This window comes from Myotis daubentonii, chromosome 5 (assembly GCF_963259705.1).
Source record: "Myotis daubentonii chromosome 5, mMyoDau2.1, whole genome shotgun sequence".
Classification (NCBI taxonomy): Eukaryota; Metazoa; Chordata; class Mammalia; order Chiroptera; family Vespertilionidae; genus Myotis; species Myotis daubentonii.
Window position 1 is genome coordinate 89,274,343 of NC_081844.1, and position 18,144 is coordinate 89,292,486.

Below are 18,144 nucleotides of genomic sequence, written 5' to 3' on the forward strand. Positions count from 1 at the left end.
ATTTCTCAATTTGTAAAAATGAATATTGAACACCTACCATGCTCATATCTCTAATCAAACTCAATCTCAGCTGCCTGACTTGCTCCCCCATCAGCTTCCACCATCTCAGGAAACAGCAGTTGTACCAGATCCCCAAATGTGGGATACTTGGAAAAATTATCTCCCTGCTAAAGGGTATGAGTCATTGCTTGTTTATGCTTAATCAAGAATTGGCAGTTGATACATTTTCTCTGTGCCCATTCTGGTGTCTCAATTGGCAACATTTTCCATTCACACTAGAGAGGAAAGAGGAGATCCTGGGAACATTGCAACACCTATAAACTGCTATGCAGATGACAGTTCTTGCAAAAGTAGTACAAGTACATGCAGTAAAACTAGTGAAATCACTTAACCTCCTTGTAACTTCACTTCCTCATCTGTAGAACAAAAAACAATGGTAATAGCTATGTTACAGATTTGTTATGAAGATCAAATTGTGTAACAGATGTGAAAGCACTCAAACTTTTAAGGACATAAAGAGACAAGGAAATAATACCAGCTTTATCGGGTCCTATTATCTATTAAACGGTCATGTAAATTCATCTGTCTTTCACAATAAAAGAACTTCCATACCCAGCAGATGTTTCTGACCTCCCAGGATTCTGATCCTGCAAATAGGTGTTTCACAATCGAGGCAGGAACTCTTGACAATATAAAAGCAGCACGCAAGTGGCTGGGCAGACACCAGAAAGTCACTTCTTTTGCCTCCATCTGACTGCCCTTCGCCTCTTCAGCAGCATGAGAGTGACAGCCTTTGTCCTGCTCTTGGCCCTGGCACTAATCTGTGAGTATCTCCCTCATAATACTGCCCCTCCCTTGATACCAATAGCTCCTGTCATCTTCTGCCCACATAATTCTGGGGTATACACTTCACATAGATAATAAGGGAAGTTTTTGAAAAGGCACATTTTTTTGGTCTCTACCAATACATCACTAAATCATATCATCTCAGGCACTGAGTTGGACCTAAATGGTCAGCTAAGACCAAGTCCATTTTGTGTCACCTCTTTGGAAATTGTTTATCCAAACTCTACTCTGACTTGATATCATTATTTACAGGGACTGATTTCTTCATGAAGCAGTCCAACCCATTGTTGGGCAGCATGAACTGTTACTTCCCTTCCACTATTGAGTTAAGGTCTGACTCCCTAGAATTCTCAACCCCTGCCATCTCTGCCTGCTACGAAAGAGCAGACACTTCCTAAAAAGAGAAAACTCCATTGTTTTCTCTTACTATTTCCTAAACTCTGATAATGATAGGAAGAAATAAGACTCGTTATTATAGCAGCTTTTCCATGCTTTTGACGGCACTCTAATTCTGCTCTAAAACAAAGATCTGTTTTGTGCGTCAACTTTTGATACGCTGATACAAAAGTTCTGAAGAGAATCTTATACTTTTCATGACAGGTTGAGAAAGCTGAAACATAAACCAAATATTATTTTTCTAATGAGATTAGATTCTTCCAGAGATTAATTTTTTCTTGTACTTGTTTTTCTTACAGATGTAGAATGTGCCCAACCTAGAAAACCGGTCAGTACATCCGTCTTGCTTTGAAAGTGCTACTTTTACGTAATTTTAATGCCTGTATCAGTAAGGAAAGATTGATAGTGTACAGAATTACGTTGCTGTCCATTTGAACAGTTATTTTTTAAAATTTCAAAACTGCTTTTATTCAAAAACTGTACACAGACCTTTCTGAAATGGAGGTGATGGGGGAAACAATGGTTAGATACCAGCATCTGGGTTTCAGTCCCAAGTCTTTGATCAGGTGACACTTAAAGCCCTAGGGCTTGAAAAGATTTAGCACAGTACCCACACATAGGAAAGCTCAGTAAGGACAAGTCCTGATTCTTACCATTTTTAAGTGGTCCACACGTTTCTTTGTTCTCTGACTTAGAAAATGAAGATTTTGGCTCATGTGAGGCTTTCCTTCATGGCTCATGTTAAGTAATGACTGTTATTAAGAAAATGTAGGTGTGACTGCAAAAACTTTAAACCAGCAGCCAGGCACTATGGGTTCTAGTCCAAGCGCTACAGCTTTTTAGCGGTGTGACCCTGTGGCCTAGGCAGCTCTTTCACGTCTTTGAGTCTTTTTTTTTTTTAACCTATTTAAAAAAATAACGTTAAGAACATAAGTTTGGAGTCAGGCAGGCCTGAATTCAAGCCATCCTTCACGACTTAGTGAAGGATGACAGGGATTAATGAGCATTAAGCCTTGGTCGTTTCCTGGTCACTTTTTGACCATCACACCAATTCTGGCACTGGGAGTTGAGCAGGCAAGGAGAGGAAGTGAAATCATGCTTGTGTGTCCTCAGCATGGGGCGCTACACTTTCTGTTCTGCTCCACTACACTTGAGGTTCCTCTGCTGTCAGGGTGTGCTCAGCTCAGCTCTAAGACTAGGGCTCAGTGACTAGAGGAATGACTAAGTTCACTCCTAGAACATATCTGAAGAGGAAGAGGAATTCAACTTTAACTTTGAGCATATTTCAGGTTATCCAAGTCGAAACATTAAACAATTAGTAAGATATCATGTCTGGAACTCTTGGGCAGAAAGAGCTGGGAATGCAGTCTTCTATATAGAACTGGAGTTTGTGCAGACCTGGAAGGGAAGCTTAGGGAGAGAAATTATAGCTGTTATTTATTCAGTGTTTTCCATGTTGTGTAGTGCTAAGCATTCACACACATCTGCTCAGGTATGCGTTTGTTACTTTAATCTGACAATGTAGGTATATCACCTTCATTTTACAGATAAAGAAACTAAGGCTCAGAGAGGTGAAATTATTGTCCCAGGATCGGAGAGTCAGGATTTGAATTCCAATGTGTTTGATTTTTCTGTCCACACTTTTCAATTTGCTCATAGATGAAAAACCCAGGAAATTCTTGCTTAGAATTTGTCTACTTGCTCCCACAAGTGGCTCATCCCCTTGGCTTTGCTCTAGAAATTTCAAACAGTGGTTATCAACTACAGTCTATAATAATAAAAGCGTAAAATGCTAATTAGACCGGACACCTTCTAGAGGAAGCCGGGGCTGCCAGTGAAGCCCAGGTCTCGGGTGCCAGAGGGAAGCCGATGCCAGCAGCTGGGGGAAGGAAGGCCTTCTCTTGCATGAATTTCGTGAATCGGGCCTATAGTGTTAACATAAATCTGTCTATGTGCTGATGATGTGTATAGCAAGTCATTTGTTACCAATAGTTAAAGGTGTCAATGGTGTACTAGTTATTAAAATGGCTGTATTTCTATAATACATCTCACACTTACATTTCTTTAGAACTTTTTAAGTGAAAGAGAGACAGTAGGAAACAAAATGTACCATGAGCATTAAGAGCTGACACATCAGCCAGTACTGACTACAGTGGGTGGATTCTACGTTTAAATAAATGGTGATTTAATTACCAGCTACCACTCATGATTTTATATCTTATATAAAACATCTCTCTACTTGATATATTTCAAAGAAGTTAGATGAGGACAGACAACTAGAATACAAAATGAATGCATCCAGAGCCTTCTAAACTTACTTAGAAAATTCTAAATCCTGGGAATAAAAATTTGGTAGAAGGAATTGAAGATTTTTAATATCTATTTTCAGGTTGATTGTAGTAAGTTTAAAAAGTTACCACCAGGAGAAGAGAGACAGTGTTATGAATTATACGGACCAATTTGTGGATCTGATGGCAAAACTTATGCCAATGATTGCTTCTTTTGTGATGAAGTTCAGTAAGTATTGAAACATTTTACTTTTCTATATTTAAAGTATAATAATTGTGTTAAGACAAATGTATCACATTTCAAAGAAGTGGTTTAAGGCATAAGGAATATGTGGATCATCTCACATTGAGTGTGATGAATGGGATTCTCACAATTCATAGGATTTGGAGTCCCTGGTACCATTGTACCCCTACATATTCTGGTAGTAATAGTCAACCAGAGAAGCCTAGCATCTCTGAATTGGAAAGAAACTTAAGGGTAATCTAATTCCACTTCCAACTACTAATTTATTGCTTATACTCCCTCTACAAAAAACATCAGCAAGCCATCTCACAGTCTATGCTTGATTATTTCCAGGGACAAGGAACATTCCTCCTCCTAGGCATGCCAGTCTGCATCTGGTAGAATGTTTATTGTTCAGCTTCGACAGTTTAAATACATTAGAGTCCCCTAATGACTGGTACAAAAGGGGGACAATAGCTGCAAAACCTAAAGAACTTGCTCTGTTTCAGAGTATGATTTCTTCACAAAATGTGTATGTTGGAGTGCTAACAAAAATTAAATAGCCAACAGTACTTTAAAGGTTAAAGAGTAATTGTCTGCAAGATATAGTAGCATCAGCTCAAAAAAAGTTAAATGATACGTTATGTACTAAAGTATATAGAAACATATAGTTCCTTTTAACTATTTGCAAAATATACATGGATAAAAACAAACATCTAATATATATGGTATATTATATATGGAATTTTTTTTATAAGCAAAAAGTTACAATGTTATGACAGGAGGCGTCTAAATATGCATCACCTTTAAATAAAATAATCCATTAAAATATGTTTTCAGGGACATAAACTGTGTTGTATTTGGAGCATTGTTCCTTATGCAATGAGCATTGTTCCTTATGTTAAATAACTCTAAATTGCAACCACTCCTCTTAAATACGTCAGTAAAGGAGGTAACCTGGCACATTTTGGGGGTTCATTAGTAAAGTTTGGATGCTAATAAAATGCTTATGGCTTCAATATTTCATTTGTTACTCTTTCCTCTCCACAGGAAAACTGACAACAAACTTAAATTTGGACGTTTTGGGGAATGTTGAACCTATCCTGTGATTCCATTCACAAGAGGCACATGTCTTCTCCCATATGATCTTGCCACCATTGTCTTGATTTCTTTGTAGAATAAAGTAGACCTGAGTGAAATTAACATCCCTGAATTTTTTCAAGAGCAGAATCTTCTAGATTTGTTTCACTTTGGGGTATTGTCTAAAGACCATCTCGTGGTCACATTCTGTGGGGGAAGGCCAATTAAGACCGGTATGGGAATCAGAAAATCAAAGGACCTAGAGCTGATGCCTTCCTCTTTCTCAAGCCAGGAAAACACCGTCCGTAATGACTTCGTTCTAAAAAAAATCGAACAGATAAAGAGGGTGTTCAACTAATGCTTTATAAATAAACTAAATTAAGATGAACTGGATTTTACTTCTGTCACAAGTAAGCAAGGAAATTATAGTGTTTTATCCCAGATCATCCTAAAAGCAGATATCAACTCCTGATCCAGCCACAGAATTTGTAAGTATAGTAGCATCCTAATGCATAGCATTCTGTTTGCTTTCAAACTCTGAATTCCTTCTTCTAGTTCCCATAAAAGAAATCCACCCACAAAAGGAAATGCTTTTCTAGAGAGTGTGTGGGAGTGACTGAGACAGACGGGAGTTACCTTGCACAGCCACAGCCTAAAGCTCCTCATTATATTCCAACCTCTACTCTCAGCTCTTGCAACACCACTGTGCAAATCCTTGTCATTTGTAACATGAAAAGAACATTGCCATAAAAATTTAAAGATGCAGGAATAAAATAACACAAAACACAATTAAATACATTGCCAAAATGTGTTACTAGACGTGAAGCCTACTCCAATTATAAGAAATCTCACTCTGTTTCCTTTGTAATTAGTTCCTCCTCATATGTAAGCATAGCAGGCATTACTACATCCGATAAACAGGTCCTTCTGGAACAGGTAACTCCTGTTGGTCTCAGAACAAATGCTGAAACACTGGCTTTGGAATTTTCATGAACAATAAGAGTACAGATCAAGGAAATGGAAGTCAGGTCTATAAATACATGTCTTAACAAAACGCATCCAGCTGGATGTACCCTGAACACTTTTCAGAATTTCTTAAGGAAAAAAAAGAAAACACTGAGTCAAAAAAAAAAAAATAGGTTTTTTAGAGTGCCTGCTTACAACTGGAAAAAGCTGCTGGAGTTCTGAAAGATGCTCTGGAGGGTGCAGGAAACTATCATTCCCAGTTGCTTCTTTCCTGGGACAGGAGGTATTTAGTGCTCAAAATAGGATTAGGGTGTAGAACTAAGGCCAGGCTCAGGGATGCCCCCTGTGACTCAACAAAGAGGAAGCCTGGGTTGGGTGTTTCATTCACCAAGAGCCCAGACCCCTCCCCCCCATCCCCCCCCCCAACACCACCACCACCCCCACCCCCCCCAGTCTCCTCGCGCATGCGCAGCCCCTCTTTTCTGACCTTGGCTGGGGCTGCCTCTCTCTAACCTGCCCTGTACCCGGACCCTCTAGTTCTCTACACGTCTGGGTTGTGCTCCTTGCCTCCCTCCTCCTCTCCACTTCACCTCTCCTAGAAATGGAGCCCAGTGGCAGACACCCAAAAATACTGGCAAACTTCTGTTGGGGCGCTCACCTCCCTGGTCGCCCTGTCTCTGTTTCCGCTGCCTGTCTGTTTGAGTTCCAGTTTTTCTTCTTTCTTTTTGAGGCCAACAGATTGTCTGAACCACCATCTGTTTGCTGCCACACCCTATAGATATTAAAGCGTTCAACCTGCCAGACTGAAATTATTTGGTTATAATAGAAATGATTAAAATGTATAACTATTGGTTAAGGTGGTGATCATTTTCCAGTATATACAACTATCCAATCATTATGCTGCACATATGAATCTAATATAATGTTATATATTAATTACACTTGAATTTTTATAAAGCGCACTAAGAAATAAAACAACAACAACAACAAAAAACACACAAGAAACACAATGGGGCTTTGGAAACAGAACCCTGGGGTCAAATCTAGATTTGCTACTTCTGAGTAACCTTGAGTTAGTGATTTAACCTCTGAGTTTCAGTTCCTGCATTTCCCACTGGGGGCAATAGCAGTTCCTATGAACTGGCATGAACCTAGGTACATACAGTACATAATATTTGGCCTGGCACATAATTAACAAATAATAAATGAGTGGTTCAAAAAAGAATCACAGCAAAATTCTGTGGTTGTCCAGTTTGTCCCTTAAGCACAATGATGGTTCTAATTTAGGTTCTGGCCCCTCTTGATCTCCTCCCCACCCCATCATGCCTGCCTGACCCCTGCCTGACCGTGTCCTGAGAGACAGCACCATGAACCTTCCGTTAGAGCACATGGGCACTGAAGTCTGCCATATGAAATTTCCCATGAAGAGTAAGGCAAATAAATCAAGGACATCTAGAATATTCATGGTAGGGTACATAAGAAGCACTCAATACATACTATTCTTGTTGTTTAAAAGTATAAAATACTGATGGCTACAATCCTCACACTCAGTGAGGGACTGCCTTTACGGGATTCCTAAACGATAACATGCAACTTCTGTTGGACTCTGAGTGAGAAGGAGCTCACTCCTTTCTGAGGCAGTCATTAATGGGAACTCCTACTGTCAAAACTCTCTATCAAGCTTAGATTTGCCCCATAGTATTTACTCCCTCATTAGTCCTAAGTATAGCCGTTGAGCCACTAAGAAAAATCTAATTGAGAACCTTTTTTTCTTTTAACAAACACCTCTTATTGCAGACATTTCAGGCACAGGTACCTGGAAGAAGCTGTATTGCAGATTTTATATAGGGTGGCTTAAGAGGCAGCAAGTACCTATCTCTCTTCCCTAACCCCCAAATACACAGCAGCCTAGATATCAGTATCAGTCCCACTGAAATCTCCCAGATATTCTCTCCTCTCACACAGCACATCACCCAGTCCTGTGCCCAGGATACTCGGGCACCTCTGGGGTCTAAGGAAGTCCTTGGTCTCGATCCATAGTAGAGGGATAGGGAGGTACAAGATGGTCAGGCATAGCTTCGATGCCCTCACCAATCCTAAAACTTTCAGTAATTTTAAGAGAGTTCTTATGTACCTCCTGAATGTTCTAATGTTAGTTGAAGAAAACCTTGGACCAGGTCCTATACTATATCATTATCTCATGTAATTCATAAAACAAATCAAATAATAACTTTATCTAAATATAAAGGAGAGTGTTTTTATTATCCACCATGGTAAATCTAGCATCTAATTGGTAAACCTAGCATCTGGAACATGATAGGAACTCCAAAAACAGTGGTAAGTTAATGAACGGATTTGCTTTTTTCTCACTCAAGAGAAATAAGGTTTAGTGATGACAGAGTTGCTGTCCAACATGAATAGGAAATGGTAGAGTTATGACTAATGAAGCTCTGATTCTAGAGCTCAAGCTCTGAAATACTGTGGCACTATGTTCCCTAGGCAACATCACAATCCCTATCCCCAGAGCAGCTCACCTGAACAGATTCTGGCTGTCTTTATTCACTTACAGGGAGATCAATGTGGGTTCCCTATTGCACAGCCACTATGCCCACTAGTGTTAAAGAGAATGCCTTCTAGCCCATGAACACAACAGGTAAGAGGAGCTGCCAATTATTTTGTCACTAGAGGCCCAGTTCACGAAATTTGTGCACGGGTAGGGTCCCTAGGCCTGGTCAGCGATCAGGGCCAATCTGTGAGATGACCAGTGGGGCGATTTGGGGGGGACCTCTGGCATCCGCCTTGGCCAGCCTGGTGCCACCCACTTGCCTCGCTGGCCCTGTCAGCCACCGGTCACCTCCCTCTGCAGGGTGATTGGCGGGGCGATCAGGGGGGCCCCTGCTGGCATCCACTTTGCCTGGCCTGGGGCCTGCAGGCTGGGGACAGCTCCTGCATTGAGCGCCTGCCCCCTGGTGGCCAGTGCGTGTCGTAGCGACCGGTCTTTCTGCCATTTGGTCGATTTGCATATTAGGCTTTTATTATTAGGATAGTTCTATGGAATGGCTCTTTGCAATTGTCATTTTGCATAGTCAAGAGTCCTTGTAGCATTTAGCAAACAACATACATGAAGAATTTTTTTTAAAAAAATACTGATTCAAAATAACTTACTTCCTAATACGTGACATACTGAAAAGTGCCAACGGTGCCCTTGTTTTGAACAATGGCAGGGCAGTTGATGATATCACTAGTTAAGTATGCCCCTGGACACTAAATTCAATGGGGGTCTCTAGCTCTTGACCCATCAAACTGTACTTGGTTTCTTAAGGTTAGCTCTGTTTTGGAGACAAAGCAATCATGGCCCAAAGCATTGGAGGCAGCCCAGCTTCTGCACCACTGGTTCTTGAGATAGCCACATGCACCTCATTCTTGTGCTTGAGGATATCAGTGAACTTCCCCTTAGCAAACTTGAATAAGCAGCTTCCAGCAGAGAACAGGTATCTTTCTAGTAGATAATCTGGCTATCTCACTAGCTCTACTTATACCACAAAATTTGGAGCTCTCCAGAAAGCCATGCTCTATTCTAGAGCATAGATTGCTGCTTAAACTTTGTAAACCAAATCAGTTCAATGGATTCTTGTTTTATTTCTAGTCTGGAACCAGATGAGGACTCCAAGTAAAGGACCAAGGTAGTTGCTACTGATAGCCATGCTGAGCACTGCAACGGACATAGGAAAATGGCACTACTGCAGAAAATGAACACTAAGCCTAGGAACTTGTGCTTAAGGCTTATTTCAAATAGTTCCTAGTTGTGGCATCTTAGACAACATCTCTAAGACCCAGTTTCCTCCTCTGTAAACTGGAGGTAAAGGTAATACCCAACCCAGACTTATATGCGAATCAAATAACATAATTATGTGAAAGCACGAAGAACAGTTTATGAACCATCCAAATGTGAAGTAACATTAATTTGGGTCATATTATGTAGTCATACAAGGAAACCTTTTTCGTGATTCATTGAGTCTTTTAAACCTGTTCTAGGGTCTTGTTTTGGGAAGTATGCATTCTTAATAGAGATGACACATCTGGCCAGGATATAATGCAAACCTCAAATGGGCTAGGCTGACAATAGGTCACTTCTCTTAACTCCACCTTACTGCCCTTGGCCACTTTCAGCATCGTGGGAGCAACAGCTCCTCCAGGGGTTCTCAGACTTTTCTTAAACTTTAGAATCTCAAGGCAATCCTGAGATTCTTTCATCTCAGAGATGAGCAAGTCTGTTTAGTTTTGGGTTTTGGTGGTTATTGTAGTTTTAATGCATTTTTCCCTTTCCATCAAGAAATCAATGAATCATTTTTTTCCTCCGCAGTTCTCGCTCTGCACCTTCACTCTCGTCGCAACGAGATCTTTCGAGATCTTCTCCGCCCCCGCTACCCGGCGCCCTCTCTGCGGCCGCTGAGCCGGAGCCGGCCTGAGCAGCACGCTTCGCAGCGGCTCGGTTCCCGAGGACCTAGGCGCTCGTGTGGGCACCCCCACGTCCCTCACTAGCTCCGGTCCCCTGGCCTACGCGGCCCACTTTCCGCGCGCCAGCCCCGCCGGGGTCCGTGTCCTGTTTCGCCGGCCGGACCCGGGCTCGAGCCCGAACTGTAGCCAGCGCCATGTCGGTGGTGGGCATAGACCTGGGCTTCCAGAGCTGCTACGTTGCTGTGGCACGCGCCGGTGGCATCGAGACCATAGCTAATGAGCACAGCGACCGCTGCACGCCGTAAGTGTGGGCCAGGCCACGGCCAAGTGCACTGGGGGATGGGGCGGTAGCATTTGCTTTGGTCTGCGACCCTCTCGGCGGAGGAACACGGGCCGGGGAGTCATCTCCATTCCGGGCCGAGAGACTGGTGGGTACTGGACCCCCGCGGGGCGCCAGGTCACTAGTGGCCGCGACCTGCTGTGTGGTTCTGCGCCAGGGGCGAGGCCTTTCCCTGTAGCCCGCCGGCTGAGCGAGGCCGTGAGCGGGTACTCGGACCAGCGGAGGGCACAGGCAGGAGCTGGAGGGCAGGAAGGCCTGGGATGTAGGGTGGTCCGAGGTCCTCTCCCAGCGAGCAGGGACCAGGCCCAGGGCGTACTGACTTTCATTGAGCCTAACACAGAATTCGTAGCTTTGCACACAGCCGGCACTTAATAAAAGTTGAACGGGCCGAAACCGGTTTGGCTCAGTGGATAGAGCGTCGGCCTGCGGACTGAAAGGTCCCAGGTTCGATTCCGGTCAAGGGCATGTACCTGGGTTGCGGGCACATCCCCAGTGGGAGATGTGCAGGAGGCAGCTGATCGATGTTTCTCTCCCATCGATGTTTCTAACTCTCTATCTCTCTCCCTTCCTCTCTGTAAAAAATCAATAAAATATATTTAAAAAAAAAAAAAAAGTTGAACGGGTTCTCTCGTCTGCCCGCGGAAAGACGTTGGAGCGGCCGGAGTCCCACGTGAGTGGGGGCGGGGCGGCGCCCGGAGGCGAGGGAGCCGGAGAACCTGAAGCTCACGCTGCGGGACCAGAGATCTCAAGCTTGGGGTGGTTACGGACATAAATCAGGAAAGGATTTAATAAAATCGATGCCTTCTTGAAAAAAAAAAAAAAAGAAATCAATGAATCACACGAACTCAGAGTTGGAATGGACCATAAAGCTCATCTAACCCAACTTCCCCACTCTACATAGAAAGCTTCCTGGGAGACCCCTGGAAGTGATCATCATTTACGTTCTGCCCTGATACAGACTCTTTTCAAAAAGAGCAGCCCATTCTTGACCTGTTGGAGTCAATAAAATATTCTCTCTTTATTGAGTATAAATCAATATTGTGTCATCATGACTGACACAAGATTTGAAGAATTTAAAAATCTATTATTTATTTGTCTATTCTGTATTTATTGAGCACAGAATATGGCCTGGCATTATTTACTAACCTAACCCCTCAGTATGATGGTCACCTTCCAAGTCCAGGGTCCCTTTTTCTATACTCCATTCTTACTCCAAAGAGCAATCAGTATTCCCACCTTTGCTCTCAAACCTATTATTTTGATTCAAAGTCTTGAAGAGAACCCCATGTCAGCCAGCACAGACTAAAAACAGATGGTATTTTAAAAATAAGTTAGGGGAGGCTAGGGGACTGTCTAGGGCGGCGGGGGGGGGGGGGGGGGGGGAATGGACACATATGTAATACCCTTTGTATTACTTTAAGCAATAAAAAAAAAAAAATAAGACTTCCTTAAGAGTTAGGTCAGATTGTCTCATGTCTTTGTTTTCATAACAATATGAACTAAGCCCATTGCACCTGTTCATCACACAATCTACAGTATAGAATTATTGCTTATTTCATGATCTCCAAGTCCCTGCTGTTTTGCAAGCCAGGTATTATAATAAATCACATATAATGAACTTGAGTTTCCACATATGCCTCCTGGTTATTTCATACTAGATGTCCGGTGCATGAAAATTCATGCACTGGAGGGGGGTCCCTCAGCCCAGCCTGCCCCTTCCCACAGTCTGGAGCCCTCAGGGTCAGGAGGTGACCTGGCGATCAGGGGAAGGCGATGCCCCATCACACCTCTGCTGCTGCCACTGCCGGCAGCGCAAGCCTCAGCCGGCCCTGGTTACCTGAGCCTCAGGTGACCCTGGGTGGCTTGGCAGCCACCATCCAAGGCTTTCCTACACTTCGGGCTGGCCCTGGGTGGCTGGGGGGCTGAGAGGACTGGGTGTGCCGGGTCAGCACAGTCAAGGGTTCATTGAGCCTGGGGGGGTGCGGGGGGGGGGGGGCGGGGGCAGTGTGCAGTGAAGGATTTAGAAAAGACTGGCAATGAGAATAAGCTGGGTCTAGTGGATCTCCTGTGCCTGGCTGAGGCTACACAGTGAGACCCAGATGGCAAGCTGAGCCTTTATTTTATAGTCAGAGATAAACAAGGTAGTGGTCACCATAGTTACAATGTTCTTGTGAGTTTCACTTGTTTTGGCAGCACTTGCTGCACCTCCCACAGCCCATTAGCTGCCCAGATAAGATCTAGCCAGTGGTCACAAGGTCAAAATTATGCTAAGAGGGCTGTGCCCTCTAAGCTGGGACTTGTTTGTGGCTTTGCCAACAGGTCAGTCCAAGGCTTAACCCTATAGCTGCTCCCTACAACTGGGGGTCTCCGGAGGTAGGCACGCAGAGCGGCTGGGCCCACCTGGGGGCGAGCCTGGCCTTGCCGCATGCCTGCTGCCCCAGCGGGGCTGAGGGGACTGGGCGCCACCGTCTTGTGGTTGTGGGCACCACCATCTTTGAGGGCATAGCAGTCAATTAGCATTTTCCCTCCTTATTGGCTGTGGGCACCGACATCTTTTGCGATGGTGTGAGGGTCAATTAGCATATTCCCTCTTTATTAGATAGGATGTTTTATGTGAAATATGAGATAGTAGATACTATGACTAGGGAAGTAGGAATGGTTATGGCAATAATAAAAGATATAAAGATCACTGTAACAAAACAGAACAATTGCCTTTAGGAAATAAGGGGAAAAGAACCCAGAAAATTAGACCATTATTACAATATTATGGTCTCCTAACCCATTGGTTCTCAATTAAAGAGGTGAATCAGACTGTAATTTAAATGTGTGTGTGTTTTATCTAAGTCACACTCTGGACCTACTGAATCATAATTTTGGGGTTAAGGGGAGCAGGTGTTGAAGGCAGACATAAATTTTGAAAAGTTCCCCAAGACTTACTCATTCTAAATCTGTTGTTTTTCCCCACATTTTCTGCTTCTTGCTAGTTGAAAAACCAACTTACTTCTATGAAATTGAATAATTTAACAATCAAACAAAATAACGTTAAATCATGCTGTCATGCTACAGCTCTACAGTCTATTAAGAAGGAAATATTTTCCCCTAGGAGTCTGCTTGGTTTTTGGTGACCTGGTGACTTAACTCCAGGTGTCACATGTAAAGGATCCTTTGCAAATGACTTCATAATGAGTTTGGAGGTTCTCAGAATGGATTGTCAAGAGAACTGAGCCTATGAGGATTTGCTAGGAAACTTGACTGAAAGAATGCTATTGGTATCACTTTATGGAAAAGATGAAAACTTTATTTATTGCTGTCTTGGCTATTGGCTATTTCTCATGTAAGTATTTATCAAAGAACCTTGGGGAGGGAGTAAACATTTGATCTTCTAAGTGAAGTAACAAGCCAATGATAACTTTTTTCTAAATGTAGGAATTTTTTGAAACTTTGAAGTTTTTCTCAGAGATAAAACATTCACTGCCTCAACTACAATGAATATCAGTGATTGAATTGATTTTTTAAATATTCCCAGAACTGCCATAGACAGATTTGAGATATTTTAAGGGATGACCTATGAGAGGTTTACTCAATATTTGACAAATAATTTGGTCTTTTGAGTTGATAATCAATTTCATGTCTCCTCCCTCTTCTTCCTAATACTTTCCCACCATATTCCCCACACACTGGTAGTTCATGTGTGTACACACACACACACACACACACACACACACACACTAGTGCCTTCTACACAAAACAGTGTCATTGGCTGGAATGGCTTACTGATAGAGCACAATCAATGCTATCAGCTATCCAAAGAGGACTCAGTGCTTCCTGATTAAGTCCAGCAAAGTGACACCAACAAGGGAAGCCCACGATATGAAACTAAATCTGCTGGCAGGTCAGCACAAGTCTATGGGGAGGCAAGGAGGCTCAGCTGCAGTAGTTAAAAAAAAGTCGAGGCCAAAAAAGAGAACATAAAATATGAAGGTCATGGGAACTGTTCATAGTTTGGGTAAACAGTTGTTGACACAGAGGTCTTGAACAAAGGAAATGCATTCCTTAGAAGCAGAGAGAGTTTGGGAAAAGAGTATATTCAAGATAGGCAATCATCAAAAACAAAGGCAAGTATCTAAGATTTGTGTCAGAAGAGCTAGACATTTCTCTAAAATGGGTCCACACAATGAGCATCCCAGCAGTAGGTGGTATGCTGAGTCCTAGATGATAAAGCTTGGGTTTAAACCTCCCTGCCTAAGGTCAGATAACACCTAGGAAGGGACAAAGGGTGAATTATCAGATGGGACAGTAAGTGTCCCAGGCATGAGGAGAGGAAGCAAACAGTGTTTGGGAACCAGGCATGGCCAGATAAACCATGTGTGGAAGAGCCACATATTTTCTTATGACACTTATGGTTATTAATTTATGATATTACTTAGTGGACTAATTAACTCTTCCCATCTCAACACTGTATTATTTTATTTGATCCTATTTGAACATTTTTGTTTCAGATATTTTTGGTGAAATTCCACAAAAGGTAAGTTTGCTACTTCTTGCATAAGAATGATTTTTTCCAGGCTTAGGCTTAGAGTATTTCTATTAGATTGAACCATATGGAACTGCTAACATTTGACCATTTTTTAAATCTCCATAATAGCAATCCATTATGACTCAATCCAAACATTTATGTCAAACACATTCTGGGGAAAACCAGGACTCATCCCTGTCTCTTATTGCCCTTCCATCTGCTTATATAACTACTGGCAATTAAAGCTCATCATTTTTGTTTTTAATTTTTATCTCTTTAAATTTTTCCCATATTCAAGTCCTCCTCACTTTTTGCCCATGGTATTGAAGCAGGCTTCTTATGGGGTGGGGTATGTGTGTGTGATTAACCGGAAGGATTCCAAAGGTACCTGTACAATGGTAGTAGTCATTTCTAGACAGTAGTTATAGTCATTTTTTAAAATTGATTTTTAGAAAGAAAGGGAGAGGGAGAGAGAAAGAGAAACATTATCTGAGAGCATGACAACCATCAGCTGCCTCCTGCACGTCCCCTACCGGGGATCGAGCCCATAACCCAGGATGTGCCCAGACCTAGAATTGAACCAAGAACCTTTTGGTGCTGCGACGATGCCCAACCAACCACGCCACACTGGCCAGGGCAGTGATCGTCATTTTTTTCACTGCCCAGAATGGTGTTCTGACAGGCTGTAGATATATATTGCTCAGTAAAAGATCCGGTCTGCCTCAGCTGCCTTGAAAAGTGGAAATTCCAAAGAATCTGGCTGCTGAATTTAAGATCAGAAAGTTTTTTGTTTCTTCTTAAATTTTTATTTTTGAAAGTATTACATATGTCCCCTTTTTGCCCACATTGACCTCTTCTGCCAGAACCCGACCCCCTCCCCAGGCCTTCAAAGACAGGCAGTTTTAATGTTCAACGTTTAAAAGGAGACATATTTTATCATTATCTTCCTTCTGCATAAAAAAAAATTCCCGGGGACTCTTCCCCCTCACTGCATGGGAGTCAGTTCTGTGGGACTCTTTCCCTCTCCCCATGTAGGAATCTGTACTTGTTCTTCAATAAATGTCCACCTTTGCTATGCAAAAAATAAAAATTCCCAAGCATTTATAATAGAAGCTATTAAGAGATCATTGCAGGATGGAGAGTTTGACCTGTGAGTTTTGTTTTAGGAAATTTTGTGCAGTTACTATCAACAGAAATCTGTACAACGGAAACAAATATGCTCCATTAGAACCAGCCCATTATGCGCCTCCAATAATGTTACATATCCGAATTCCTGTGTGTACTGCTTCGCTAACATGTAAGTGGAAACAGCAAACTCTAAACAGAACCCTCTTTTGAGAAAATATTGTGTAGGTGACTGATGACACTCCCACATATTTTGGAGACGTGATTCTTAAAACTAAAAACAATGTCATTGGGGTTTCAGTCCCACTGGCTGAACCCGAGGCGGGGGAGGGTAGCAGGAACTAAACAATTGAGATTCTGAGTCCCCTCCTCCAGCTCCAGCAGAGAAGCCTCTCGTTACCTGTTTTGAACATGAGGTTTTAATATGAGATTTTATTTGAAAAACAATTTTGCTCCTAAAATGTTTGAAAATCATAGCTATAGGAAAAATCACCCTTTTCAAGATAAGATTAAAGCCTCAAGTCTCAGCAATCAGTCAGAAGACCTTGGGGTTAGCCCTACCTGCCCCTGTGCTAAAGTGACCTGGGAAAGTCTCAAAAGCCCTCCAAACCTCAGGTTCTTATCTACAAATCTGAGGTTATATTTACTGCTTCATTTGCTAAATATGCTCCAACCATACACACTCTTCTTTCCTAATATTTTCAGATATACTAGTACAAAGCTCTCTCCTGCTTCAGGACCTTTGGGCTAACTGTCCTGTCCCACAAGAATGTTTTCTCCATGCTGTTCACAGGTCTAGTTCCTCATCATTAGGGTTTCAGCCTAAATATTTCTCCCCTATAGATGCCTTCACTGACCATCCTCCCTAAAATAGATTTACCTCTGATATTTTCCATGTTAATATGCTTTTCTTTCCTTCTTGAGTCTTATAACTCCCAGATATTTTATTTCCTATTTCATTATTTTTGGCCTACCACTAAACATAAGTTCTATAACGTCAGCAGGCAGGTTTGTGACTTAGTCCTAGCACTTCACACAGTGTCTGGCATCAAGTAGGCATCATAAATACTTGTTGAATTAAATAAATAAATAAATAAATAAATAAATAAATAAATAAATAAATAGTTTTGGGGTGGGGCAATCCAGGACTGCTGGCTCCCAACTGCTCGCCTGCCTGCCTGCCTGATTGCCCCTAACCACTTCTGCCTGCCAGCCTGATCACCCACCTAACCACTCCTTTGCAGGCCTGGTCCCCCCAAACTGTGTTAGGTGCAGGGAAAGAAAAAAAATACTAATATTACCAGGCTATTACTATTCTATATAATAAAAGATTAATATGCTAAGTGTCCAATTGACCTGTTGGCCATTCAACCAATCAACGCATAATATACTAATGATGTGCTAAGGTCGCTCAACTGCTGGCTATGATGTGCATTGACCACCAGGGGGCAGATGCTCTAACCAGTAGGTTAGCTTGCTGCTGGGGTCTGGCTGATCAGGACTGAGTTAGACAGGCTGGATATACCCTGGAGCCCTCCCATGGCCCCTCCCCAGCTGGCCAACCTCCCACATCTTTCTGTGGCCCCAATTGTGCACTGATGGGGTCCTTCAGACTGGCCTGCACCCTCTCATAATCCTGGATCCCTTGGGGGATATTGGAGAGCCAGTTTTGGCCTGATCCCGCAGGTCAGGCTGAGGGACCCCACTGGTGCATGAATTCGTGCACCGGGCCTCTAGTAAATAAAAAAAATTATCTATCTATCTATCTATCTATCTATCTATCTATCTATCTATCTATCATCTATCTATCTATATGCCTAAGTGACCAGAATGACTGGTTGCTATGATGCACACTGAACACCAGGAGGCAGATACTCAACACAGGAGCTGTTCCATGGTGGTCAGT

At 42.6% G+C, this 18,144-nt stretch overlaps 1 protein-coding gene across 1 annotated transcript; it reads left to right on the forward strand.

The window, feature by feature from the left end:
* The first annotated feature begins 666 nt into the window (after positions 1–666).
* SPINK9 (serine peptidase inhibitor Kazal type 9) lies at positions 667–4,956 on the forward strand. Its single transcript, XM_059698807.1, has 4 exons — positions 667–823; positions 1,542–1,570; positions 3,632–3,759; positions 4,804–4,956. Exons 1-4 carry the CDS (start codon positions 778–780, stop codon positions 4,847–4,849), a joined length of 249 nt encoding a protein of 82 aa, XP_059554790.1. The 5' UTR covers positions 667–777; the 3' UTR covers positions 4,850–4,956.
* The last annotated feature ends 13,188 nt before the right edge of the window (positions 4,957–18,144 follow it).

What these genes read in the sequence shown, in the direction of transcription:
- SPINK9 (XM_059698807.1), top strand. Translation starts at nt 778, where the DNA reads ATGAGAGTGACAGCCTTTGTCCTGCTCTTGGCCCTGGCACTAATCT. An exon ending in GTGCCCAACCTAGAAAACCG is followed by an intron (nt 1,571 to 3,631) that starts GTCAGTACATCC and finishes ATCTATTTTCAG; the next exon opens with GTTGATTGTAGTAAGTTTAA. An exon ending in TTCTTTTGTGATGAAGTTCA is followed by an intron (nt 3,760 to 4,803) that starts GTAAGTATTGAA and finishes TCCTCTCCACAG; the next exon opens with GAAAACTGACAACAAACTTA.